This window comes from Triticum aestivum, chromosome 1A, assembly GCF_018294505.1.
Source record: "Triticum aestivum cultivar Chinese Spring chromosome 1A, IWGSC CS RefSeq v2.1, whole genome shotgun sequence".
NCBI classification, from domain to species: Eukaryota; Viridiplantae; Streptophyta; class Magnoliopsida; order Poales; family Poaceae; genus Triticum; species Triticum aestivum.
The window spans coordinates 251,156,275-251,182,165 of record NC_057794.1 but is presented as its reverse complement, the minus strand read 5'-3'; the positions used below and the strand labels follow the sequence as shown (position 1 = coordinate 251,182,165).

Genomic DNA, 25,891 nt, shown 5'->3' with positions numbered 1-25,891 from the left:
GAAGTGTCGGTGCATAGAGAAACGGCTAAAGTGTGCTGCTAATGTCAAGAGAGATCAGGGTAGATCGAACTTGACATGAGAGGAGTCCGTAAAGAAGGATCTGAAGGACTGAAGTATCACCAGAGAACTAGTCATGGGCAGGGGTGTATGAAAACTTGCTATCCATGTGCCAGAATCATGAGTTGGTTGCGAGATCTTATGAGTTTCACCTCTAGTCTACCCCAACTTGTCGCTACTCCTATAAAAGACTCAGTCGGTGATGATAGTGTGTCTGTCGTCCATCATTTCTGACCATTGGATCTGCGTCTAACGACTATGATGTAAGTTGCGACCTTTTTGCAACAATATCCCACTTACCAAAAAAGGCTTTTGCACCCCTTTATTTAAAGACATTATAACTAAGCAGTTTTCCTGCCATCTCAGGGCATTAGCAAGGTCAGCCGTTGGATTAGCGCTATGTTAGCCGTGAACTGGGCCTAATGTCGCAAGGGCAGCTACTCTCGTAGCTATTTTGGAGCCCAGGGGTTAATCGGGCCAGTTTTCTACTCGGCCCAAGGCAGCGAAGCCCGCTTCAGCGAAGACAATAAAACAGCGAACCAGCACGTCCCTTCGCTCCTCACGACACCCCCTCCTCTCCCCGCCGCCGCCCACGACGGCATCTCCTCGCCTCCCTCAACTTCGGGCGTTCTTCTTCCATCCAGTCTAAGTCGAGCCTCGCGAGGGATTCCGACGCCGGTGGGGATCAATCCGAGGCGATGCTTGCCAGTGATCCGGCGCAGGAGGGGATCAACCCGAGGCGACGCGTGCGAGGATGCGATGTTCAATAGGATCCCGCCGGTAGCAGATGTGCGGCGTCTCATCTTCCCCGTCACCGTTGCTCCTAGCTGCAGCCACTCGTGCACGTCACCGCCAGGTTTAGTTCAATCGCTTCTGTATATGAGACACTGTCTGATGCTTAGATTCAGTGCGCCACTAGTCTCAAGGGAGATTTGGAGGAGGCCGAGGCTTGGAACACCGAAGACATGTGCTTGCGTCAGCTTGATGCCACTCCGCCACTGCAGGTTATTCGCATAGATTCAGCCGCTCTCCTATCATTTTGTTCATCAAAAATGATTGTCGGATATCACTTGCAGTTCTATATAATATGACAATTCTGGTATTCATTGCTCCCAGTTGCTTGAGACAAATAATTAGATTAGTACATTTGGTGGAGTTGTACGATGTGAAAGAACAATGTTTGTTTCTATCAGTTAGAAGCTGAAGAATACATCTAAACTCAATGATTTCAAGAATACAAATTAGTGATAGAGATGTACGGATTGATGATTCCATTAGATTCCAAGAACATTTCAGTGGCTCCTTTTTTTACTATGTATATGTAGTTGGCCGTACAAACAATTCTTTGTGTCTTGCAAATGTAGTGTGAGATTCCAATATAAATATCCATTTACTGTGTCCTTTCCGGCACACAATAGTGTAGTTTAAGAAAGAGGATAAATGTTCCAAAAGAGCTGGTAACTTTCTCAATTATGTAGATTATTAGGAGATATGAAGGAAGTTTGAGTGGATGAGTTATATCCTATCCAAGATACCTGGTGTACAATTATCCTGCAATTATCCGTCGCTGGCGAGTGGCGCACACCAGTCGCCATTAAAGTCCTGTTGTGATGGTTATATACGTCCTTGATTTCCGGCAATTGTCCGATGCTCAAGGTGACCCTCTACCTCTGCAGGCGGATTACCATGGTCGGCTGGATTGACCTCCCCCAGATTCACCTGCATCACGCATCTCGGCTTGATCGACTGGATACCATAAAGCGCTGGATTCCTTCGGGTGCCTTGCCGCAGCTGAATCTCCTCGAGCACGTTGTCTCCCTCCCGCACTGGATCCCCTCGGATATTTGAATATCATTCCGGTCTTAAATTATGTTCCTGGAGAGAAATACAGGAAACTGAGCTACTGGTACGCTGCCTGATCTTCTTTGTCCCCAACGGATCTCCTCTCGCATGATCTTGCGACGGTCGACGTGCAGGTATTGACTTCTGTTTCTACATTTTAGATAGATCAGTAGGCTAAATTTTCAAAATGGAGATGACTAAGCATGCTTTCTCTGTCTTGTGCAGAATTGAGAGGACTTGAATGTGGTAAGGACCTTTGCTACATCGGCTAACACAACAGCAAGGATTCGCTTACTCATTATTATCCATTGCTCCAGCCCTATATAACCTTGCAGGTTAGGTTATATCGATGAATATTATTAAAAAAAACTTCATACATTACAACAATGTGATTTATTTCTGGTTCCATAACATCTATTTGTGGTCTGCACTCTGGAATATGCTTGCAACAATCGAGTAAAAGGAATACTTACTGAAATGGCCAGCATTTCCGTCAACTATGGTATTTGATCTTTACTACCACCAGTGTTTCTCAGGTGTATTTTTTAATATTTTTCTCTTTCCCCCATTTACAAAAAAAATATATCTCTCTATCAAAAAAAACTTCAAAATAGATGAGCGCAGCAACGCGCACCAACAATGATCTAGTATATAAAGCAAAACACCAAGCCACAAGGTCTAACAAGAGTTCACGCTGACGCGCACACACAGCCGCACTCAAGGTAGCACAATATATACTCCTATAAAAGACTCGGTTGGTGATGATGGTGTGTCTGTCATCCGTCATTTTTGACCATTAGATCTGCATCTAACGATTGTGATGTAAGTTATGGCCTTTTTACAACAATATTCCACTTATCTGCTTCAATTTACAGAAAACCCCTTAGTATCTTGAAACCAAACCACATTCCTCCTTTGTTTCATCAAAACAGTCCAAGGAATATAATTTGAGTGAAACATAAGATATTATTAGTCATATATGTATATCAAAACTAGACTTTTTTCTTTGAAATTTGTGAATATGTAGTACTACTTCAGATCCGTTGCAACGCACGGACATATTGCTAGTTTGGGACTAGACTTTGTTGTTGATGTGTTTGTGTTGCTGCACATGAATTTGTTGTATGGTTGTTTTACTTTTTTATAAAAAAGATGAAAGCCTGTTTCGACAGAGAGTAAGTGTGTACCAGGATCGCGACGCCATCACCTCCATCATTGCCGACCTTCGCTCGATGGCTCTCCGCTTGGCGCCGCCGCTCCCTCCGCCACCTCCAGAGCCGGATTAGATCCTTTGTTGCTGCTTCGGATGCTGCGGTTGACCCGCCTCCTTTGTTTATTTCCAGGACTTGTTGAGTTGTCCTCTCAGCAGAACCGTTTGTACTTTGTGTTGTGGTACTCTGTGTGTGTACCTTGTTGTACTTTGTGGCTCTGGTGGTTTGCTTTATCTATAAAGCGGGGCGAAAATCTTTTTCGATAAGTGCGTACCAATTTTAAAAAGAAAATGGAAACGCGAAGAAAACGTAAATTGCTTAAAAAGAGAGACCTATGCCGTAGGGCATGAGCATGACTTGACCTGGCGTGCTACTGCTGCAGTGGGAATCTCACACTATTCACTCACGCACGCGGCAGCGAAGGAATCCAAAGGGGTTCAGGCACAACCATGCCCATCATATTAAAGCAGATTCTGTAGTTTTACGTGTCATTCTCTTCACACGTGGCTACGAGATCAGACTGAACAAGACACCGTAGTAGAAGAATACATCAGGTTTTTTCCTTCTTCTAAAATGCTGCTGCTGCTCACAGCATTGGATCAGGCTTCTATTTTCTGCGACATGTGGTGACGAGATCAGACTGCAGAAGAATACATCAGTTACTTGTAGCATACAAGACAATGGGGGTGGGTGGTTGCACTCACAGCGTCAGGTGCTGCTGCTCCACTAGACACAAACCACTCTCTGGCTTGCGCTGCTAGACTGCCACATTCCAGCATTTACTTGTGGTGACTGCCTTTAGTGGGATCTGGGAAGGATGGATGCATCAGCTGCAGCGAGAAATCAGTTCAGAGTTTAGCTGATAGCCAAGAACGCTGGTGTTCAAGCAGTTCAACGGCTATGCTGCAGAGAAGAAGGCCAGGTAGGGCAGGTGACATGATGTTGTGCTTCCTTTCCTATCTTCTTCTATGATCCACAGCCGTGTCTCTTTCATGGACTCATATCTTGCTCTTATCTTTTTCAGCCGGACAATCTCTCATTTCCAGGGCATGCATCTTCACGAGCAGGAGAACATTAGGAACAGTTGAAGGTAGTGCCTGAAGAACACATAACTCAAATTCTCTAGACTAGATGGTTGATGCAACTGACATACGGGGGACAACGAGTAGGAGAAATGGAAGTTTGGGCTTTAGAAGGATTTGGTGTTGCTCATATTTTACAAGAGATACTTACTTATAAATCTGACCATCTTATAGCTCGCCAAGAAATACTTGATGCTACGATCTGGGGAAAAAGAATACCTAATCATGAGGATCCTCCAGAATCTTTTCGAGTGCTCGTTCGAGAACTACGATCTTTGGCTCTAGAACTGAATCATTTCCTTGTATCCTGCTAGCCAAATATTTCACTTGATCAGAGCTTTGGGTTGCTTCTTCTTCTTAGTTTCCTTTTCCCCCTTGGGTTAGAGAGTTTAGATGTGTGGCCCTTCTCTACTTTGCTATTTCGTCCGTACAGTCTTGTCTCTTCTTTGCGCTCTTGTAGATAATAAGCCTAAGGGTTATTACAGATCTTTGGTCGATGGACCTGAATAGCATGTGATTCCATGCGGCCCAGATCTTTCACAGAGAGGTTAGTAGAACCAAAGGCCACATATTGGCCTGCATGTCGTGTGGCAGTGTTGTGCCCCATAGCTCATCGACGTCCTCGGATATAGGTGAAATACCCAAGCGTTGCCAAACTCTATCAGCTAGAGGGCATGAAATGAAAGAGATGCGATGTGTCTTCACATTGCTCATGGCACCGAGGGCACACATTGTTGGTGATGATGTGCTTGTGCGCGAGGTTGGCGTGGGTGTTGAGCCTGTTTCTGAAAAGTAGCCAGGCAGAGACTTTAAGTTTTCTGGGCACCTGTGCCCTCCAAATGATTGGAGTGTTCCTGTCGAGCTCAGGTTGTCTTCTATACTTCTATACTATTATTAAAAGAGCAAACATGACTTCTCTCAAAGCCACACAACAAATTGTACATAGAATAACCTGTACCGTCAGATCAGATCAACCTAAGCACATCCTACTGCCTATATTACACGAACGGTCTGTCGCCTAGATGAACGTCTGAGATGAAATGTTCTGCCGAGCAGACGCGTGGTCTGCGATTCTTCTAGCGCTCCGCGTTCCCGATCCCGGCGGCCCCGCCCACAGCCCCGTGATTTTTGGGCACGATTCCCCTTTTATCTCTCCCTAGATCGAGAAATACGGATCCGCAGCAACGTTGCGCCGCCGGCCCTCCCTTCCCTTCCTCTTCGATGCACTTCCTAATCCACCCCGAGATAGACGCTGCGGAGGTTGGCCTGGCGCGGGGCTGGTGAGCGTCGAGGGGTCGCAGCAGTAGAGGGGGAGGTCGGACATGGCGGGGAGTAGGCGGCCAGGCGCGCGGCAATGAAGGTGTTCCGCTCGGCGATCTCTTCCGGTGGAGCGGGAGGTGGTTGGAGGAGGAGGAGGGGGCGGGCGCCCCTGCAATTCGCGAGGCCGAGGAGAGCAGCGGTTGGCCCCACAGCGAGGCCAGCGAGAGGTTGAGTCGCTCGAGCGCCGGGAACCAGAAGATCGGCGGGAGCAGCGAAGTCGGGCGTCGTCGGGTCCCTGCGCAGCGCCATCACGCCCTGCGTCACCCGCTCCGCTGCCAGTAGCCTGCCGCACTCCATCGAGGCCCGGTGCCACGACCGAGGGTCGCCCAGGAAGCCCACGAGTGGACAACCAGGAGGCGACGTGACGGCGAAGGCGGCAAGAACGGCGTCGCAGGTGAGTTCCACCACTCCTGGAACCTTCTTTCTCCATGTTCAGTTGAACATCTTATCTCTGCATGTCCTAAGTTGCTACTCCATGACTATTTGTGTGTATACAGCTGTTATATCCTACGCTACTCTCACAATTTTGATCCCAAGTTATGTGCTTTGTCTGTATAACTGTACCTTATTTTGCAGTGGCTGCCGGGGCAGCAGCTTCACACTACCACACCGCCCTAGGCTTCAAAATCTGGTAATGCAACACCCCCTCCGCCTCCTTAGTTCGGAAATTGGTTGGTGGTGTACAGTGGAGACTAAAAATTCAGTGGAGGCTTCTTTCCACAATTATGTTCATCTCAGCCATAAGATAGAGAGAGATCAATAGATAACATATCTTTCAGTAAAAAGTAAATTGCAGCCTTTGTTGAACCGTAGGTTTGCAAGTTTCTAGGATCGAGACTTACAAACGTGTAAATGCAATTAATTAGACTGGCCTACTCCTCTACAACATTGCTGAGATTCAACATTCAGGAGAGTATCACATATGGAAAATCCTCTACAACTGACCAGACTGTTCGAATTGTTTTTGATGGTCTTTATTTGAATTTTGTAAGTGAATAAGCAGGAAAGCTTCGAGAGAACTCAGTGCATCATTTCTTATGCAACTGCTACTGCAATCGATTCCTTTCCAAGCGCTGGTAATATCTTTCTACAGAGCTTTTTCCTTTGTATGCAAATGTGAAAGAAAAAATATATCCTGGCTATGGTATGTGGATTATTATTCTCCTTAAACAACTGGCACAACTACTTTCTGTCGGTGAAGGTGTTTCAGATAGTAGAGCCACAAAAACACTCTAAATCTAGGAATGCAGTGAGTATGTGATGTTTTTTTTCTTGATGTGCAGGGTGGTACCATTGGATAGTTGTTCGTCAGGACAATTTTGTTTGAAGTTCAAGCTGGTATCAAATATTTGCTCTGGTGTTCGTAAGCCATAGATGTACAAATGATGTTATTTCTTGAAGTCAATTTGAAATTTATGTCCATTATGATTAACAAATAAACTACTCATCATGATCTTATTTGTATATTTTGAAATTGTTTCCTGGTTGATGTATTAGGAAAGCATGGTTAGTCCAAATTTAAATAGTATACTGCAGTTCAGTTGAACATAGTAAGTATGGTTTATAAGAAATGATCAAAATTATCTGCTGTGAAGAACACGTTAGGCTTCTGTTTTCAATCTCCCTGTACTTCCATGGTTCCATATCTTCTCTTATAGGTTTGTTATCTTGTCTGCTTGTAGAACTGTACAACAAGTTAGTTTGTTATTCAAGCAAAATCCATTTATTATACAAAGTGTGCATGGATTGCTTGATTACTGGGATTGTAGACCACTAGGTAGTTCCAAATTCATTTATTTTGTAGAATTCCGCAGTCAAAAAATTATGGTAGCCCACTAGAATTGTATAAGGTTTGCTTATTTAGCGCAGACTTTGTAATTTGTGGCCAATGGCAATTCCATATTATTTAGGCAGTTGTGAATTCTATGAAATATGGATGAAAAGTTTCATTGCAGATCATGTATTTTTCTTTCAGCATTTCAGTGTTTTGACATATTTCAGTGCAAAATAAACTAACATCTACATGTCAAAGAGCATCTTGATGCATATAAAGAATGAGTGGCGCATCAATGACTTGAGTTTTATGGGTTTATATTGTCTCGCGGAGTCCCCTTCCCTCGAAACTGGGCAAATAGGTAGGTGTGTTTACAAGATTCTTTTGGTTTCCTGAGTTCATATACGTTGATACTCGGTAGACTACTGTGATTGCTGAGCTCCCGACGAAAGAAAACTCGCCAAACTTTGAACTTGGCATGCGAGATGATTCCAGTGGTGTCTGTTTGTGTGTAACTGACAGGAACATTCGTCGCTTCATGTAAAAAAGATCCTATATGCCGCAATAGGTGCAAGCAAGCGTTTTCCTGTATGACAGGAACATTTATCGATTCATGCCAATACATTTTTTATTCAAATAATTGTCTCTTAACTATGATGAATGAGGAATTATCAAGTGTTTTATACGTGCGTTGCACGTGCAAATGCACTACAGAAAAAACATTTATGCTGATATGTACTCGGGGTAGGGTTCGGCGAGTGTAAAACTCGGTGAAGTGCACTTGGCATACACCTGGCATGGGGTTTGTGAAAATACTACTACTTAAGTAAAGCACCAACAGAAGTGGGTGTATTGATGTGTCGTATCTATGTGCTTGTGGAATGGTCGGCACTACAAGTTTATTTTACCTGACTTGATGAAATTTACACACAATGATATCATGTGTTGGTTCTATTACTTCACCATCTGCATCATCCTAATTGCTAAGTGTAACATTTCAGAAAAGTTGGAACCGCCATTCTCTGTACAATCCAATTGTTTTAAATAATTTTATCACGTGTTGTATTCTAATTATTTTATTCAGAGGTTGTATGTGCTGAGAAGTTGTCAGTTGTGTGGTCAGTGATCTAGATTTAATTTACTCCCTCCGATCCAAATTAATTGATGCTGACTTAGTACAATTTTGGACTAAAGTGCTACTAAGTCTTTGTCAATTAATTTGGATCGGAGGGAGTAGCACACTTGACATAGTAATGAGAATATTTTAGCAATGGGATAACGTTATCTGAACTTTTGTTTTACTTGCATCTTGGTTAGGGTCACTGTCACCAGTGAGCATTTGGTAACTGGGCAAAGGATTACCCACATGTGGTTGGAAGTGAGCGCTTGGCTAAAACTGAAGTAGATGAAGAGAGATCAAAGGAGGCAAAGTTCATCAAAAAGTCACTGTCTGCACTGGGTGATGTTATTGCTTCCCTTGGCTCCAAAATGCCCACGTCCCATATAGGTTGCACATTAGCATTTTCAGAAATCAACATATGTTCAAGTAAGTGCTCTTCACAAATGGTGCATGATGTTCTACTATTTATATTTCAGGGAATTTTTTCTGGACAAAGGAAAGGACAAGCTATATATTTGTGAACTTGAAGCAAGTTCCTATTTTTATAGCTATGTGAAAGAAAAACATTTATTTTATGGGAAAGGCAGTCAACAGTCTGCTTCTTCTAAACAATGTGCATGTTTTTTCACCCTTTTTTGTTTGTTTGTAATACCACTGATTGCATGCAGCAGTTTGTTAGTACTATTCCTTTCTCCGGGTGAATTATTGTATTTTTCTTCAAATGCATGTTCCAGTATAGTATTTCTTTGTATTCCAAATGCACGGTTTTATTCAAATAATTAGTTTCAATGTGCCGCCATCACAGGTCATCAGAATCATTCGTAACCTGCAGATTTTTAGATTTGAGTTGTAATCAAGTTGGAAAGCTGTTAGCTTGCACAACCTCATTGGTTGATCATTGTAGATACAAGAGCATTATACATGACACTGTCTTGTTTGTATCTTACAGCGAATAAGAGGAGGCAGAGGCACAACCAACTAAGAATCATCCCAGGTGAAAGGTGCAAAGCTTTCATCGCATGGATGTCCAGATGGTGGTTATCCCATGGCATATGGTAGTTTTCTTTATAGAAGATTAAAAATGTAGCAATGCTAGATATATGTGACTAGACTTTCTGTGTAAGCTCGTGTCTTGTACTGAATTTTTGAAAAATGCCAATTGATCAAGACTTGAGTTGTGGTCAGATTTAAGAGGGGTTTTGTTTCTTTTGCTCAATATGTGCCTCAGGTTATAACGTGTGTTGCACATGCACGCTTACTAGTAACCAGAAATGACACGCATTTTTATGTGTGTTCAAGAAAGAAAGAAAGAAAGAAAGGAGTTTGAATCCAGGATCATAGAAAAGAACTGATTTCAAACTATATTTTACAAATAGCTTGGTGCGCCTGCACTATGCTATCCGTCCACATGCAACACCAATTACAGACTGGCTGCCTATTCTGCGCCAAAGCTTTGTGCTAAAGTGGCGAATAGGCATCCTAGTTCGTTTGCTACCCTCTTGTACGTATATTCATTTGCAGCCGATCATACCAGTTCAAGGAACCTGGAATATTGAACTGCTACTGCCGCTGTCCCATACGACACAACAGCAGACCGCTTAATTGCTCAACTCCCTACACCACACCGTAATCGATGACAGTGATCCAGACGAACGAAGTATGATATGTGGTAACCAAGGACCGAACACATCCTTCTATGCCTTATTCGCTGATCATGGCAAAATGATGGCAAACCACAGCCTGGACTTAGCTGCAACCAATACCGCATCATCACAGGATCTTCCTTTCGCTTGCCTATCGAGGAAGACTCAACACAAAAGCCAATATGAGAGCAAAATCCTGAACAAATGACAGCTGGCTGTGACAAGTGCCCGGCGCTAGAATCGATACATCACATTGCTCTTCATTTGCAAGAATTATTATCTACTTGGTTGAACAGGTGAAGGAAATAAAACTCTTCCAAAGCCTCGCCAGTATGTTTTGCTGCATGCGCCCCTGGCAAGCTCACAACAACAGGGTCTTCAACGACAGAGCAACTCTGCACCGCAACCTGCTACATACGATTGCACTTGTCATGGTGGTAGAAGACAACGACCGCAGAAGGAGACGCTGGACGCGGCGTGCCGGGAGGTGAGGCGATGGAGCAGCCCTAGCTCTGCCACATGCCGAATCGGAGTATTCAGGACATCGATGACAAGTGCGAAGAGCATCAGCAATAGGAGGTCACCCTGGCGGAGTCCACAAGCATGCGAGACAGGGTAGCCTGGGACGCCATTGACGAGCACATGGGTGGAGGCCACAGCAAATAGAATAGTGATCCACTCGCGCCGGCTTGGCCCAAAATCCAGGTGATGAAGTGTCTCAAGAAGGAACGGCTAAGAGACCGAGTCGAAGGCCCTGGCAATGGCAAGCTTGACCATACAAGGGACATTGAGGTTGCGAAGTAGCCCTGCAGTTTGCTGCGCCAACAAGTTGTCATGAATGCCGGGGATAAAAGCACCTTGGTTTACCGAAACCATGAGACCAAGGTGCGGGGCAAGCCGGAGGAAGAGGGCTTTGAAAAAAAGCTTCGCGAGCAGGTGGATGAGGCTAATGGGCCAGAAGTCGAAGAGGGACTCGGCATCGGCACGCTTGGGGAGGAGGGTGATGTACGCCTCGTTGAGGCCTCCTTTGGTTCATTGGGTAGGAAAATCGTAGGAATAGGAAAGTCATAGAAAATGAGATGACATGTATCTCAAATCCTATGAGTAGGAATAGGAAAGAAGATGCCCTTTGATTCACATCATAGGATTTTTTTTCATTGAGTCTAGGCTAGTATTTATTTTTCTATGAAATGTGGAGGATAGGAAGAATTCCTCCATAGGAATAGAATTTCATTCCTACAAACCAAAGGGCTCTAAATTTTTTTTTTCTTTAGAAATCATATCCTATGAAATTCCTACAAGATTCCTCTAAACCAAAGGAGGCCTCTGAGTTTTTGCAAGGCTCGCAAATTGAGGGAGTAGAATTTGCCAAACATGTCACTAATGTCGTCCTTACAATGTCCCAGTAGCTCCGGAGGAACTTGGAGGTGAAGCCATCAGGCCTCGGCGCCTTGCCGGTAGGAGCTTCTCCATGTCTTCGGTATCATCCCTGGGATGCGCACTAACATCGCCAAGTGCTCGGCTATCTCGACCCGCTGACAGAGGAGCACGTCGACGTCATCCGCAGCGACCTCGCCTGCCCCATCTCAGCCTTTCCAGTGCAATACCTCGGCCTCCCCCTCACAGTCTGCAAGCTCCCTTCCTCGGCGCTGCTCCCCCTAGTGGTGAAGCTGGAGAATAAGCTTTCCACGTGGCGTGCCTTGATGCTCTACCTTGAAGACCAGCTTTCTCTCATCCGCCATGTGCTCTGCGCCATGCCCACTCACTTTCTCATCGCCATTGACTTCAATAAGTCGATTTTGGCGCGAGTTAATCGGGTGATCCGAGGCTTCCTTTGGGCTGGGCGTATGGATGCTCGTGGAGGACAATGTAAGGTGAGCAAACCGCGCGGTTGCCGCCCTCTCCTGCTTGGTGTGCTCGGTGTCTGGGACCTCCACCGCTCCGGCCTTGCCCTACACGCCAGATGGATCTGGCTGCAGCGCACCGACAGCTCTCGCCCCTCGAGCCATCTTCCCCTGCCGCATGATCCCAAGATGCTGACGGTTGTGCGCACTTCTACTTGGAAGCTTGGCAATGGCATGTCCTGCCGATTCTGGACCGACCATTGGATGGATGGTCGCTGCATCGCTGAGATTGCGCCGCTCGTCTACGCATTGGCGACGCCGCAAGTAGCGGACTGTTTGCGAGGGGCTGCACCTGCACACCTGGGTCTGCGACATTCAGGGCGCTCTCGGCCCTGGGGCCTTGGTACAGTATGTTAACCTCTCGCGTCTTCTAGGGCAGACACCCCTCTCCCTAACTCCGGACCGGCTGGTTTGGCGCTGGACGGACTCCGGCAATTCCTCGGCTGCCTCCTGCTATCCTGCCTTGTTCCAAGGCTCCATTGAAGATCCCAATTGGCGCCTCACCTAAAAGACCTAGGCCCACATCCGCATTAATGTCTTCATGTGGCTCGCCCTGCAGGCGATCCTGCTGAACTACCGGCCGTATCGCCAGACGTGGCCTTCCTCACGCGTCCCTCTTTCTCCTCAGCGACCAGGAGCCTGAGAGCATGCAGCACCTCCTCGCTGGCTGCTCCTTCTCCCATCAGATGTGGCACAAGGTGCTCTCCAAGTGCCGGTCCACCTCCGTGCCGCCACTCCCAGATACCCGGTTCCAGACATGGTGGCTCAGCACCTGTTCTGCCGCGTCCCCAGCCTCTTGTAAAGGGCTCTCGTCGCTGCTACTTCTGGCCGCTTGGCTCCTCTGGAAACAACGCAACAACTGCGTCTTTGGTGGCATAGTGCCGTCCATGCATCGACTGCTCAACCTCATCCGGTAAGAGGCTCACCTATGGTCTGGGGCTGGCGCTACTGGCTTGGCCAACATCATTCCTGAGTAGTACACGTGGTAGTCTCCCTTTTTTGTTGCAACCCCCTGTTTCTCCATTCCCTTCCCCGCGCATGATTCCTTCTTGGATCCTCGCTTGGGCACCCTGTAATTCTCTACCTTCTATATCAATGAAAGATATGCACTTTTCGTATTTGTGAAGAAAAAGATTTGATTGCAGAAGAGCTCCACACCTGGGCGCCACGTACCCATCAGGATGATGCAGCTATTTTTGAATTGGGAATCAAAGTTCACGTAGCTCTAGTACTAGTTTCTTTCACAAGCCTTGAGCCTGTTTGTATTAACAATGTAAAAACAGCTGCCCTCGTGCAACAATTGAAGAACAAATGACTGAAGCAGACAAGTAAGCAAAAACATGGGTTTAATTTGAATTTTTATGGGCATCTTCAACACTAAAAAGCAGACAAGTAACCAACAATTGAAGAATAAATGATGGGCCTCTTAACCCTCTTTGATTCACAGGATTTCAAAAACATAGGAATATGCAAACACAGGAATCTACAGAATTGGATGTTTGATTCGCAGGAATTGGAAAAACAAGGAATCCTGAAATACATGGTCAAATTAAGGTTAAGCCATATGCAAAAATAAAATGGAGTTGATATTATGCTACTTATGGCTTTTTGTCTCGTTCTTTGTGCACAGGAATGTAAAAAAGAGGTTGGAGCGGATTGTAAAATTTCTTTGTTTTTCCTTATGAAACTCAATAAAAGGGCAACCTGATGCATGTAGCTCCCACTTGCGCAGGGTCTAGGGAAGGGTCCGACCACTTTGGGTCTATAGTACGCAGCCTTTCCCTACATTTCTGTAAGAGGCTGTTTCCAGGACTTGAACCCATGACCTCATGGTCACAAGGCAGCAACTTTACCACTGCGCCAAGGCTCCCCTTCCCTTATGAAACTCAATCCAAAGGAAAAATACCTCAATTTTTCCTATGGTCAATTCTTTTGAATCAAATGGATGAATATTGCCACCATAGGAAAATTTCCTATTCCTATGATTTTCCTCTCCTTTTCCTATGAATCAAAGAGTCCCTGAAGCAGACAAGTAGGCAACAACATGGATTTAATTTGAATTTTTATGGCCATCTTCAACACTAATTTAAATTGTCGCCAACTTCAGCATGATTTAACTTGGTGCACTGACTTAAAAATACTTCAGCAGGATTTAACTTGGTGCACTGACTTAAAAATATGAGCTCTTTTAGGGTGGTTGGCGAGTTACGCCTCGTAATTTCACGTAACTCCACCTCAAGATTTTTCTATCCGTTAGATCTGAAAAACTCACTTAAAAGTATTATTTTTTATAATAAGGGTATAATAGTCCTATCTGTCCCGCGTTGAAGCATCGAGCGTGCCCACGCCAAGCAAGGCCCAAGACAGTCCATCCCTCATTCCGAATCCTCTCACCCTCCTTGCGGGCGATGCTAACCCTAGAGCCGCCGGCGGCCGCCGCCACTTCGCCTGCCAGCGGCTCCGACCATGACTTCCAGCTTCTCCCGCCATCAGCGCCCCTTCCCCAGAAGGTCTCCTCCTTGGCCCTCGGATTAATCTCCCGCTCCCGCTCCCGCCGGGTCCCTCATGAATCGTGAAACGGCGCGAGCGGGTCCGCGGTGAAGGCACCGAGGCTGCATCCACTGCCGTGCATGCCGCCCGGTGCAGGATCCTCAGGGACGTGGAGGAGCATGGTGGAGTACAACGGCAAGGGTGGGGTGGAAGGAGACGCCCTGAGCATTTTTTTTTGGACGCCGTGAGCATGGAATGACCTTACTGCTCCATCTCCAACATAACTCCAGCTGCTATTGCCAGTTTGGTCTTCTCTTCTACATTGATCCGTTTAGGTATTACGCTTCTATTTGTAGTAAAGAAATTATATTGTTTGCATCTGCTGTCTCTATATCATATCAGTACTATCTGCAGATCCCAACTAATCAAGAGATATGAGGACAGGGAGGATGAAGGAGCCGCAGTTGTAAGTGCTACGGCGGGCGAGCAGGGATGCAACTGGAGATTGGTCAGAGACTGCAACATATTGTTAGCTTCATGAGGTTGGGAGCAACTGGATCTAGACCTCCCCGCAACTGACTAGAAAAGCATGCACAATTTATCTTTATCTGCCTAGTTAATCCTTTAGTTTCTTCCCCTTCGTCTAGCTCCTTAGTACTAACTTTCCAAAGCTTCCACTCTAACATAAGGAATTTTCAAGAATATTTAACTACTATATTTGATCTAGCAACTATTAATACCATAAAACTAGAAAAGGATCTCATTGTTTCTGGATAGGGCTATTGCACAAATAAGAACATTGTTAGACAAAAAAGACAAGTGCACTAAATTGTTTCCCTCGTAGTCCTAACCACCTTTTTTACCATACAGGCATTGCATAATTTAGCAAGTATATTCTGCAAGATATGTCCGGTCATCCAAATTTCCTGACATATTGATTAACCATTGACTTTTGTATGTTTAATCGAGCGGTCTCTAATGCTTTTTGTTGATGCTGAAATTCCTTATTTTGCTATTTATCTGTTAGAGCATGCAAGAGTTGGCTTCTAAGCATAGATTCTATAAGATTCGTCACTGTTATTAATAACTAGTTGTTTTTCTCTTTGTGCTCGCTGCAACTAGAATAAATTGGTTACTACCTAACTTACTATAGCTGTGTGGATCACCCAGAGTTCATGCCAATTATAGTTTATTACGATATTAAATATCATGTTGTGACAAACTTACCTGCAGCTGCATCTCATTGACCATTATTTTTGGTCTGTAGGATGAGTGAAAAGCAAGAAGTGTACTATATTTCCGACATGTAGCACCTCATTGATCATTATTTCCGACCTGTAGGATGAGTGATCATTATTTTCGACCTGTCAGGATCATTACTTCCAATCAGCATAAGAATGTGACCTGTTTCGATGAAAACTTCAATGGTTGATTGCATGCTACATAGCAGGACACTGCAATAGCTAGATTGTTATTGATTTTCTTAGTGACATAATTTTCCTTGTTAGAACAAAAATGGGTAGTGGGTTGAACAAAAATGTGATTCGTTGTCCTCTGTCCTTTGCAGGTGTTGACGATGTTCTCTGAACTCTGATCTCTCTCCCATGTTTTCAGACAACAATGATCAGTAGTCCTTGGCACAATTTTACTTCTCTATTTGCAGTCTAAAAGCTTGGGGAAAAAATGGGGGCCATGAATACCCGCATTGCTCTCATATCATGTCCATGAATGAAAAAGGGTACATAGTGCCATCATTGTTCATCCTCTACCTTTGTTGCGAGCGTTGTCTGAATCAACTTAAAATTAGCTGACAAAAAGGCTTCATGTCTAGTTTTTCACCAGCCTTCACCTCTGTGCAGTTTTCTTGGCATGGGATCTGGAGGTCTAGAATAGGATGCTTATATATATTACCAACTTTTGTTTATGTTTCTGTGAGCCATGAGTGGACGCACGCGATGGGTGGTCTAGCACAGAACTGATTTGCTACTTCATGATGAGCAGGAAATGATTTGCTGCTTCGTGATGAGAAGATTGAGTGGACAGATGATCCGCAGGATGTTCAAGGTTGAGGTTACTGTGGTTTGTGATTCGGTCATGTCCCGAGACTGAGAACGGCTAGCTGCACAAAGGAATCAGGTGTGGAGTTAATGGGTGACGATCATCAGTAGAAGTTTTACTAAAATATTGTCACACTTAAAACCTATAGTTTACTAAAGCTAACACTGTCATATCAGAAAAAAAATACAGTTTAATGTAAAAGCACTGTTGGAGACACGCATGTTCCAGTTTAGTGTAAATGATATGTTTGTGCAGGCAACACTCTTTTAAGTGGAAATTTGAAGGGAAAACCAGCATTCGCAAAGTGGTTCAGTTCAAGAGAAGGTTGGAACTCGAGATATATTGGAAATTATAATATGACGATTTGAAACATAGATAAAAAAGATTCTCACATCATTTCATCCTTTGGAGAACAAAACTTGAAGTGAATGTCACTAAGGATACCTTTCATCCTGACCCGTGCGAATATGGAAGACAAAAATTCAAAGCCTACTAACAAAAACTTAAAGCCTACTAATGAACCATTCAACATCATCCTCGTTCTTAAGTTCTCTCTGCGTGCAGAATGATCATACTCGTTCGGGCTCACTAGTACCAAACTTAGAAGGACCCATAATTATCGCTCTTAGTGGTTCGGGCCCACAAGTGTTGATCTTATTAGTCCAAGCCTACAAGCACTGATCTTACTCGTTCAGGGTCACTAGTATCGATCTTTCTCGTTCGGGCTCACTAATATCGATCTTACTCACCAGGGTCCACAAGTACCGATCTTAGTCTTCTGGATCCACAAGAACAGATCTTAGTCCTTCGGATCCAAAGTATCTCTCTTAATGGTTCGGGCCCACAAGTATCCATCTTAGCAGTCCGAGCCTACAAGTACCGATGTTACTTGTTCGGGCTCACTAGTAACGATCTTACTCGTTCGGGCTCATTAGTATCGATCATCTTCTCCAAGGTCCACAAGTACCGATTTTAGTGGTTCGGGCCCACAAGTATCGCTCTTAGTCGTTTGGACCCATAAGCATCGATCTTAATCGTCCGGGCCTACAACTACCGATCTTAGTCGTTTGGACCCACAAGTACCTGTCTTAGTTGTTCAGGTGCACAAGCATCACTCTTACTCTTTCACGTCCACAAGTACTGGTCTTACGCATACATGCCCAAAAATACCGCTCTTAGTCGTTTGGGCCCACAAATACCACTCTCAGTCATTCAGAGCCACAAGCACCGAACTTACTCGTTCAAGCTCACAAGTATTGATCTTAGTTGTTCGGGCCCACAAGTACTGATCTTACTTGTTCGGTCTCACAAGTAACGATCTTACTTGTCTGGGCCCACAAGTACAGTTGTGCTAGTGTGTCGAGACTACCTGTTAAGGTAGTTGTGGTTCCGGATGACTAAGAGCGATACTTGTGGGATCCAGAGTCCTAGTAGATCGAACGACCCATAGTGCTAGTTGTGTACCCATAAGTACCACTATGGCTCGTCTGGGCCACCAATACCTCTCTACGCTATCCAGGCCACCAATACCACTACTAGTAGTCACTCTCAATAACCCTTACCAACAAATACCACTAGAAATCACTCTGGGTCGTCAGGCCCCACATGCACCACTACGAATAACCGTGAGTCGTCCTAGGTCAAAAGTACCACTCTCTGAGTCGTCTGAGCTCACAAGTACCGATCGTAGCTGTTCAAGGTTAAAAGTACTGCTCTTAGTCGTCCGGACTGGCAAGTATAGCTCTGAGGCGTTCAGGCTCAGAAGTATGGATCTCACTCGTTCGAGCTCATAGGCTTACAAGTATCAGTCGTTCATGCCTATAAGTGTCGATAATACAACTTTGAGTTGTAGTATCTATTTTAGGTGATTTCCTTTAGTGACATTATAATGTAGATTATTTATGCCCCGCGGGTTGCCACTGCATCACAAGTGTTTTCCAAGTTTTTGAAACAAGAAGCTCAGCCTCTGTCTAAGGTAGGAACTGATGTATAGTTATAAGCAAAATATATGGACTACAGATTGAAGAACAGATGGAAGAAGCAGTTGCTGGTTCCAACTTATGACAAATCATACATACCAAGTTTCCTCGTTTAGCTGCAGAATACTGATAGGGAAATGCATATGTGCAGTAACTTCTTATAGACAAAGTATAGTAATTGCAAAGTAGATGGGTCTTTTCTTTGCCAAATCATCTCTTTCCATATCAACGTGGTGCTGTGATCCTCCACTGATCCAACATAGATGAGGACGCCATGCACCATCCCGCGCTTTTCTACCGGCGGTGAGGCTGGGCCGTCTGGCTCCGGCAGCTCCATGTGCCAATTTTTTGCACGTTGGAGGGGTCCTTCATCCACACCTCCACGAGAAGATATTATATCTCACAGCTAGGAGAGAGCACTTCCGCCAAATATCTTCCCAGGTAAGGATATGTTGACTGGAGCCTCATCGTATATTTTCCTAGGGAATATAAATTATCACATATACCTTGATCTTCTCCCTCTGGCTCTAATGATGTGCTTTCGTATATGTCCAGGTCTACAAAATAAAAAACACAGAAATTATGAGATTAATTATGGTAATCAATTGCGTGAAGAACAAAAGAAAAACTTACTAGCTAGTTGTTCTGAGGCTCGACCCTGGAGCAAGAAAAACTGCTCATGTGTAGTCACTCAGGATGCGTCCTCCGGAAATAAAAGCATACTCAAAAGACTCTGTGAACACCGAAGTAAATGCATTTAGAAAACAGTAGTAGCGGTACATATATAATGTGATACTGGGTTAAACAGAAGTATATAACAAAGAATGGAGCGGCTTCCAGATAAACACGTAATATATGAGAGATTTAATATTTTCTTATGAAGCGAGAGGCACCAGAAATTTTGAGACATAAATATAAAATCATCCTAGTAGATCAACTTCAGTACTGACTGCTACTGCTACTGCTTCTGCAATTCAAGCTATTCAGATAGTTCAAGCTAGCTTGTTGTGGAATTTAGTTGGGCATGACACTGCAATGCAAAGAGTTCAGGTTAGTTGCAATCCAAGATAGGCAAACAGAGCTTTAGAAATTCATCAGAAAGTATGCAGAGACTAGAGGACATGAAGTAATGTAAGCAGAATGAAGTGAGCAAGTTAAATGTGTCTAGCAAACTGGGCATATTTAGTTTCAGAGGATTCCAATCAGTCAGTTCTACCGCTTAATTTCTATGTATGACTTGAAATGTAAATTATGACCTACATGATTTCCTTGTCTTTTAACCACTTATTTCCTTGAAGACTCAACCATTTCCTTTTGATTTAGAATATTTTCTCTTCGGATAGTTCTAGTGATAATTTATTTTACATTTTGAGTATATGAACAGAAGAAAATATTACTTCTTATACTAACCATTTTTATGCTAGATCTACAATTATGAATTTAGTGACATAAACTCTGTAGCCTACTAGTTACTGTTAATTTTCAACACTTGTAATATTCCTCTTGTATCTCCTGTTATCTAGTACACATATGTGGAGTTTCTAGTGTTCTAGAATTATGTTTGCCACGGAAGCACATCAGTATCATGATTCATGCCATTCTGGTATAAGATGAACTAAACCTTATTCATCAACTCAGCAAATGAAAATACTACATCCTATTTGTACAGATTATGTGTTCTATTATCCTAATGAAACAAGACCTCATTGATGTGTTCGTGTTCCTACTCGAACCTGCAGACCATCCAGAGAATATGCTAATTGGAGAACAAAGGGGAGAACTTGGAGCTTTTATGCTAATTGGAAGAGGGGGTTTACCTTATTGTAGATTGTTACAAATTCTTCTCTGACGCTGCAATCATCTAGTCCTCTTGGATCTTGATCTTGGGGATTCATGTCAGCCTCTTCCAGCGGACCTTGCCGGCGATGGGAATGGTCGGATAGGGGGATGGATTGGTGATGGGAAGAACTGCTGGGGGCCATGGTCGAGGTAAACAACGGCACTGGGCTGAGCACGGTGGAGGTAGGCGGGTCGGACATGGGGGAGGTGGACAGCGGCGCCATGGCAGCCACGGAGAAGGTGGACAGAGACGCTAGGCCGGTCATGGCGCACGTGGACGGCGGCGCTAGGCCGGCCATAGCGGAGGTGGACGGCGGCGACGTGGCCATGGCGGAGCCATGCGGTGGCGATCCCTAATCCCCGCGGCAGCGTGGCCGGCTAGGTAGATACGTGGGTTCAATGTGGGCACCGCAGGCTATCGTGTGACGGATTTACCCTTGAAAAAATCAACTGGTCCCACTAAAATTTTGTAACGGTGGGTAATTTCCTGTAATTTTAGTTTTGTAACTCCGTGTAACCCCTATTTCCCCACCGTCAGATCAGGGTGGATGGACGGCTCATAAAATCGCCAATCACCATAACAGTTGTATAAAAATATATATCAAGTCAGCTGCTGGATATTTATTAAAATTTTGAAGGTGTTGCGTTAACTAACTCATTTTGCTGTTTGGCTTCATATATTTATAAAAAAACTGTGAGTTATTATATCAAGCCAAGAAGACCATTCATGCACCCTACATACTTTTGCTTATCTAGCACATTATTCAGCTCCGGTTAATCTAATGAATTCTCATTTGTGTCCAGGCGAACAATGGCCAACATGGACCAAGACAATTAGAGCCAGTCAAAAGAATTATTAGAAAGTTTGTGTGGAAGAAAAGTATGACCAGAACTCAGGAAGAGCAGAAAGAGTAAGAATGCCAGTATAATTTACAATCACTACATAATCTACCGGATGAACAATATACTCACGGGCTGCAGAAGTACAAGCAAAAATAAATTGGAAGCTATGTGTTATAAGAATGGGAGAAAACATCACGGGTGAAGAGGAAATGATACATTCATCTCAAGAGGGGAACTCAAGACGGGGACAAAGCGTACTAGAACTGGTGGAAATGAAAAAGAAAGGATGCTCTACCAGGCAGTGCCCTCAGCTATACAGAATCAACAAATTCTGGACTCGATATTGCAAAAATCATGTACCCGCCGATATTGCCAAGTGATAAGGGCAAATTCAAACTATCAACCAGCACAAGTGACAGAATCATCAGCTGTAGACAGTGCAATAATGGCTGACCAGATGATGAAACGGAGACGACGGGATGAATTAACGAGAACAGCACGAATGAAGAGGAGAGCACAAATTCAGCTCAAGAAGAGCAGAAAACGTGCTAGAACCAATAACGGTGAAATAGGCAAGGATGATAACTCCAATGCCAGTAAGATATGGAACTTTGGGGGGCCAACATGCATCTGCCAACACTGCCATGCACTTATGTGGCATGAAGAAATACAATCTTATGGATGTAGAGAGCCAATCTCTGGGATATGCTGCAAACGAGGACAGGTTATCTTGCCACCATTGAAAGAACCGCCACCATACCTTACGAGTTTGTTGAGAAGAGATGGAGGAAAAAGATCAGCAAACTACCGGAAAAAACATTAGGTCTTACAACTCCATGTTTGCATTCACATCAATGGGGGTTACTTTAGATAAGAAAATAAATAAAGGGCATGGACCTTATGTTTTCCGACTGAATGGCCAGAACCGCCACCAGATAGGTACCCTGCTACCTCAAGAAGGAAATAAGCCTCGTTTCCAGCAGTTGTATATCTATGACACGAATAATGAGATCCATAACAGGGTAGAAGCATCAAGATCTGGTGGACGTGATGGCTCACTAGATGAAACAATTGTCAGTGGCCTACTAAGCATGCTCGACGAGAATAACACACTAGCACAATCATTCCGAATGGCAAGAGATAGATTTAAAGAAGACGACTACGACAACTTCACTCTACGTTTACTTGGCAACAGGGATCAAGATGGGAGGCAAGATAACATGCCATCAACATCGGAAGTTGCTGCACTTATAGTCAAAGATCCAACCCAAAAACATTATGTGCGTGACATTGTTCTCGAGTACAAAGATATGAAACCTAAAAGAATTTCAGAAATCCATCCAAAATTCATGGCCATGCAATACCCATTGCTCTTCCCATATGGAGAAGATGGTTATAGACTTGGAATCAAATACAACAAAAAGAAAGGTGCAAGTAACAAGAAATATATCACCATGCTGGAATACTATGCATATCATCTCCAACAGCGCCCAGGTCAGTCAATGTTGCTGCTAACATGTGGAAATCTATCAATGCAGTTCATAGTAGATGTCTATACATGCATCGAACAGTGTAGGCTCGATTGGTTCAGAAAAAATCAAGGAAAATTAAGAACAGAACTTTATGATGGACTACACGACGCATTCAGAAAAGGAGACACACTGACAGAGCTAGTAGGGAGGAGAATAGTACTCCCAGCAAGTTTCACAGGAAGTCCTCGAAACATAGAGCAGAACTACCAAGATGTGATTGCAATATGCTGGAAATCCTGACTTGTTCGTAACATTCACATGCAACCCTAGTTGGCCTGAGATTCAATTGATGCTAGATGAAGCCGGGAACCAGAAACCAGCAGAACGACCTGATATTGCAGTTCGAGTGTTCATGATAAAGCTAAAAGAGCTCATGTTTGATAACAACATTTTGGAAAGACTAAAGCAAGTAAGTATTAGTAAATCATCACTTATCAGTAATACATGCTTGCACTTTTTTTATGACCGGTAATTTACTAATATAATTTTTTTTTAAATGCAGTCATCTTCACAATAGAATTCCAGAAGAGAGGACTCCCACATGCCCATATACTAATATTCCTTGACGGAAAAGAGAAAGGGAAGCGTCTCAAGCCCTCACAAACAGATGAAATTATATGCGCTGAAATCCCGGACAAGGATAGGGATCCAGTAACATTTGAAGCTGTCAAGAATTTTATGATGCACGGACCATGTGGAGAGGCAAATCCAAAGTCACCCTGCATGGAAAAACATATGTGCAGTAACTACTTTCCAAAAGAATTCTGTGATGAGACGGTCATTGATGAAGACAACTACCCAAGGTACAGGAGACGAGATAATGGCCGCCAAATAGACAAGGGAGGAGTCAAGTTGAACAATGGATTTGTTGTACCATACAACAAAGATCTCCTGGTAAAATTCCAAGCACACATAAATGTGGAGTTGTGTCATCGATATATGTCAATCAAATATCTCTTTAAGGATCCGTGAAGGAGATAACCAAGCAACAGCACTGGTCGAAGAAACAGACCAATCAAAAAACTATGATGAGATTAGAATGTACCTTAGATGCAGATACATAATAGCAACTGAAGCATGCTGGCGAATATTCAAGTTTCCTCTACAGTACCAGCAACCATCTGTTCAGAGGCTATTGTTCCACGAGGAGAACAAGCAACAAGTCATTTTTCCTGACTCAACAAACCTAGAAAAAATAATACAGCGCCCAAGATCAAGTACCACTATGTTTACTGAGTGGATGGAGACAAATAAAAAACACAAAGATGCGAGAGAATTAACATATTTGGAGTTTCCTACAAGATGGACATGGAAAAAACAGAAGTGGACAAGGCGGAGAGGAGGAAGGAACATTGGCAGGATATACAATGCTCATCCTGCAAGCGGAGAAAGGTACTATCTCAGAGTTCTTCTCAACACTGCGAAGGGTTGCATGACATTTGAAGACATCAGGACTGTCAACGGAATCGTGCACTCATCATACAAATTGTTAGAATAAATCCGAGGTATACCGTCGATCATCCGAGGATCAAGCAACCATACGAGCACGACACCGAAATTTGTTAACGAGGTTCACCGATATGGCTACATCCCCGGGGCCTGACTATGGGCGCTCATCCCCATGACACCGCTACAATACCGCACCCGGTCACCCTGGACACCGGCACATGCCGCCGGCTTCCCCTGCGTTCCGGTGCTATTATGTTGGCATAGGTTACATCGTGTGTCTAGCCCCACTATATATGAGAGGTCTAGGATACAAATGTCCTACTTGGACACGACTACATATCCTATGTAAACACAATAGAATTACAAGTCCAACTGTAACCTACCTTGTACATTATATTCGACACAACTCTAACAAACTCCACCTTGGCGAATATACTCCACCACCCTGGATCTGTCAATGCGTCAAACTTCCATGTACATTGAACTTGAGTTTATCCCATGAGCACTGCTGCTACTCCAAAGACTCCATATGACTCCACCTGCAACTTGTAGTCCCTTCTTTTCTTAACCACAGTCAACACTCGAGCAAAATAAAGTTCCTTGTCACTCTAGTTTGTGATCCCAACTTTCAGAGTATCAGTCCAACGCCATCACACACTGATCACTGACCTGCGTGAAAATGAACAACTCACATATTGGATGTCACACATAAGAGTTACCTGAACTCAACATCACCGCTCCTTTCTTGACAGTCTGTCTGAAACTTGAAGGAATTTCAGCATTGCTTGTAATCATCCCGAGTCAAATTCGCAGTTGTCTCACCACATGTATGACCACCAGAGCCTTGGCCCGTCTCCATGCCCCGTGCGTACCGCACGCCTCGCCGCTATTACTGCGTCGAACCTTCGCTGTCTCGGTCGAGTCTCAAGGGTCGCGAAACCACACCACTCAACCTCACTGCAGAGTACCATCGATCATCACCGACCGATGACGAGTTTGACGCTTCCATCAGACCACTGGGCTCCAGTCCGAACTGCGTGCCACTCGCTTTTCCCCCTTGCTGAATAGGCTTTGATTCCCTGGATCATTACATTGCAGCCCCCTCAATCCAGCTCCACCTTCAACATGACTCCATGGTAGATGATCAGTCCACCTCTTGTGCCCCGTCAACTTCAAGATCTCATGTGCACCGTCTTGAATCAACCCCGCGCCATAGTCTTGTCGAAGCCGCACAAGCCATTGGGCCTGCGCCACGTGTTTCCACGCCCCAGAAGTCGGTCACCATCAACATCACGCACCTATGTCGTCATCGTCGATCTCACCACCGTCTTCTGTACCAATCGACTCGCGTCGATCCGTCAGACTGCCTAGTCCGACCCAGCCAATCTCGTTCGACTGTATGACACACTGTCCTCCACTTCACATAATCTCCAAGCCCTCCAAGCAATCTTGACAGAAAAACTTCCATGCAAACCTGACCCGAAGAATTCTTTACACAATTATTTTTCTCGCCACTATTTGCTAGTGCATCTCCATGTACCCTTATAGCAGCAAAGAGAAACATCTTCCTGCCCAAAGGACACACACACACGCTCGTCTCATGTGAAGTATGAACACTCGTGCCCTTTTTGTCCAAAACAAATCTCTCACGTCTTGGCCTTTGCACGTGTAGCACCATCCGGCCTTGTTCAGCGCTGCCAGCCCAGCCATGGGCCAGCGAGCAGCCATCCACCCAGCCGCATCCGACT

At 44.4% G+C, this 25,891-nt stretch overlaps 1 protein-coding gene and 2 long non-coding RNA genes across 15 annotated transcripts; 2 read left to right on the top strand and 1 right to left on the bottom strand.

Moving 5' to 3' along the window:
• The first annotated feature begins 623 nt into the window (after positions 1–623).
• On the top strand, positions 624–9,592 carry LOC123044772 (uncharacterized). 8 transcript variants are annotated; one of them, XR_006420404.1, is made up of 6 exons: positions 624–1,061; positions 1,734–2,033; positions 2,125–2,234; positions 3,090–4,032; positions 4,135–5,906; positions 6,089–9,592. It is a non-coding gene; the product is annotated as an uncharacterized lncRNA (long non-coding RNA). The 8 variants fall into 8 exon arrangements; XR_006420402.1 differs by having other exon boundaries at positions 2,125–4,032; positions 6,089–6,850; positions 8,604–9,592; XR_006420382.1 differs by having other exon boundaries at positions 2,125–4,032; positions 6,089–7,647; positions 8,604–9,592.
• A 4,698-nt stretch (positions 9,593–14,290) lies between these two features.
• LOC123044756 (uncharacterized) lies at positions 14,291–24,339 on the top strand. Of its 5 annotated transcripts, XM_044467624.1 has the most exons (6): positions 14,291–14,778; positions 14,858–14,985; positions 16,011–16,181; positions 16,445–16,579; positions 21,124–23,103; positions 23,197–24,339. In XM_044467624.1, the coding sequence occupies exon 5, from the start codon at positions 21,945–21,947 to the stop codon at positions 22,932–22,934; it is 990 nt and encodes a 329-aa protein (XP_044323559.1). In that variant the 5' UTR covers positions 14,291–14,778; positions 14,858–14,985; positions 16,011–16,181; positions 16,445–16,579; positions 21,124–21,944; the 3' UTR covers positions 22,935–23,103; positions 23,197–24,339. The 5 variants fall into 5 exon arrangements, with proteins under 5 accessions (XP_044323559.1, XP_044323580.1, XP_044323570.1 ...); XM_044467645.1 differs by having other exon boundaries at positions 14,888–14,985; positions 16,011–16,579; XM_044467635.1 differs by lacking the exon at positions 16,445–16,579.
• On the bottom strand, positions 18,637–21,131 carry LOC123044763 (uncharacterized). Of its 2 annotated transcripts, none has more exons than XR_006420334.1 (3): positions 20,298–21,131; positions 19,114–19,510; positions 18,637–19,037 (listed from the first exon to the last, which is right to left on the bottom strand). It is a non-coding gene; the product is annotated as an uncharacterized lncRNA (long non-coding RNA). The 2 variants fall into 2 exon arrangements; XR_006420336.1 differs by having other exon boundaries at positions 19,114–19,213.
• Positions 24,340–25,891: the final 1,552 nt, after the last annotated feature.

Coding starts and splice junctions, on each gene's coding strand:
- LOC123044756 (XM_044467645.1), top strand. CDS start 21,945: ATGGAGGAAAAAGATCAGCAAACTACCGGAAAAAACATTAGGTCTTAC.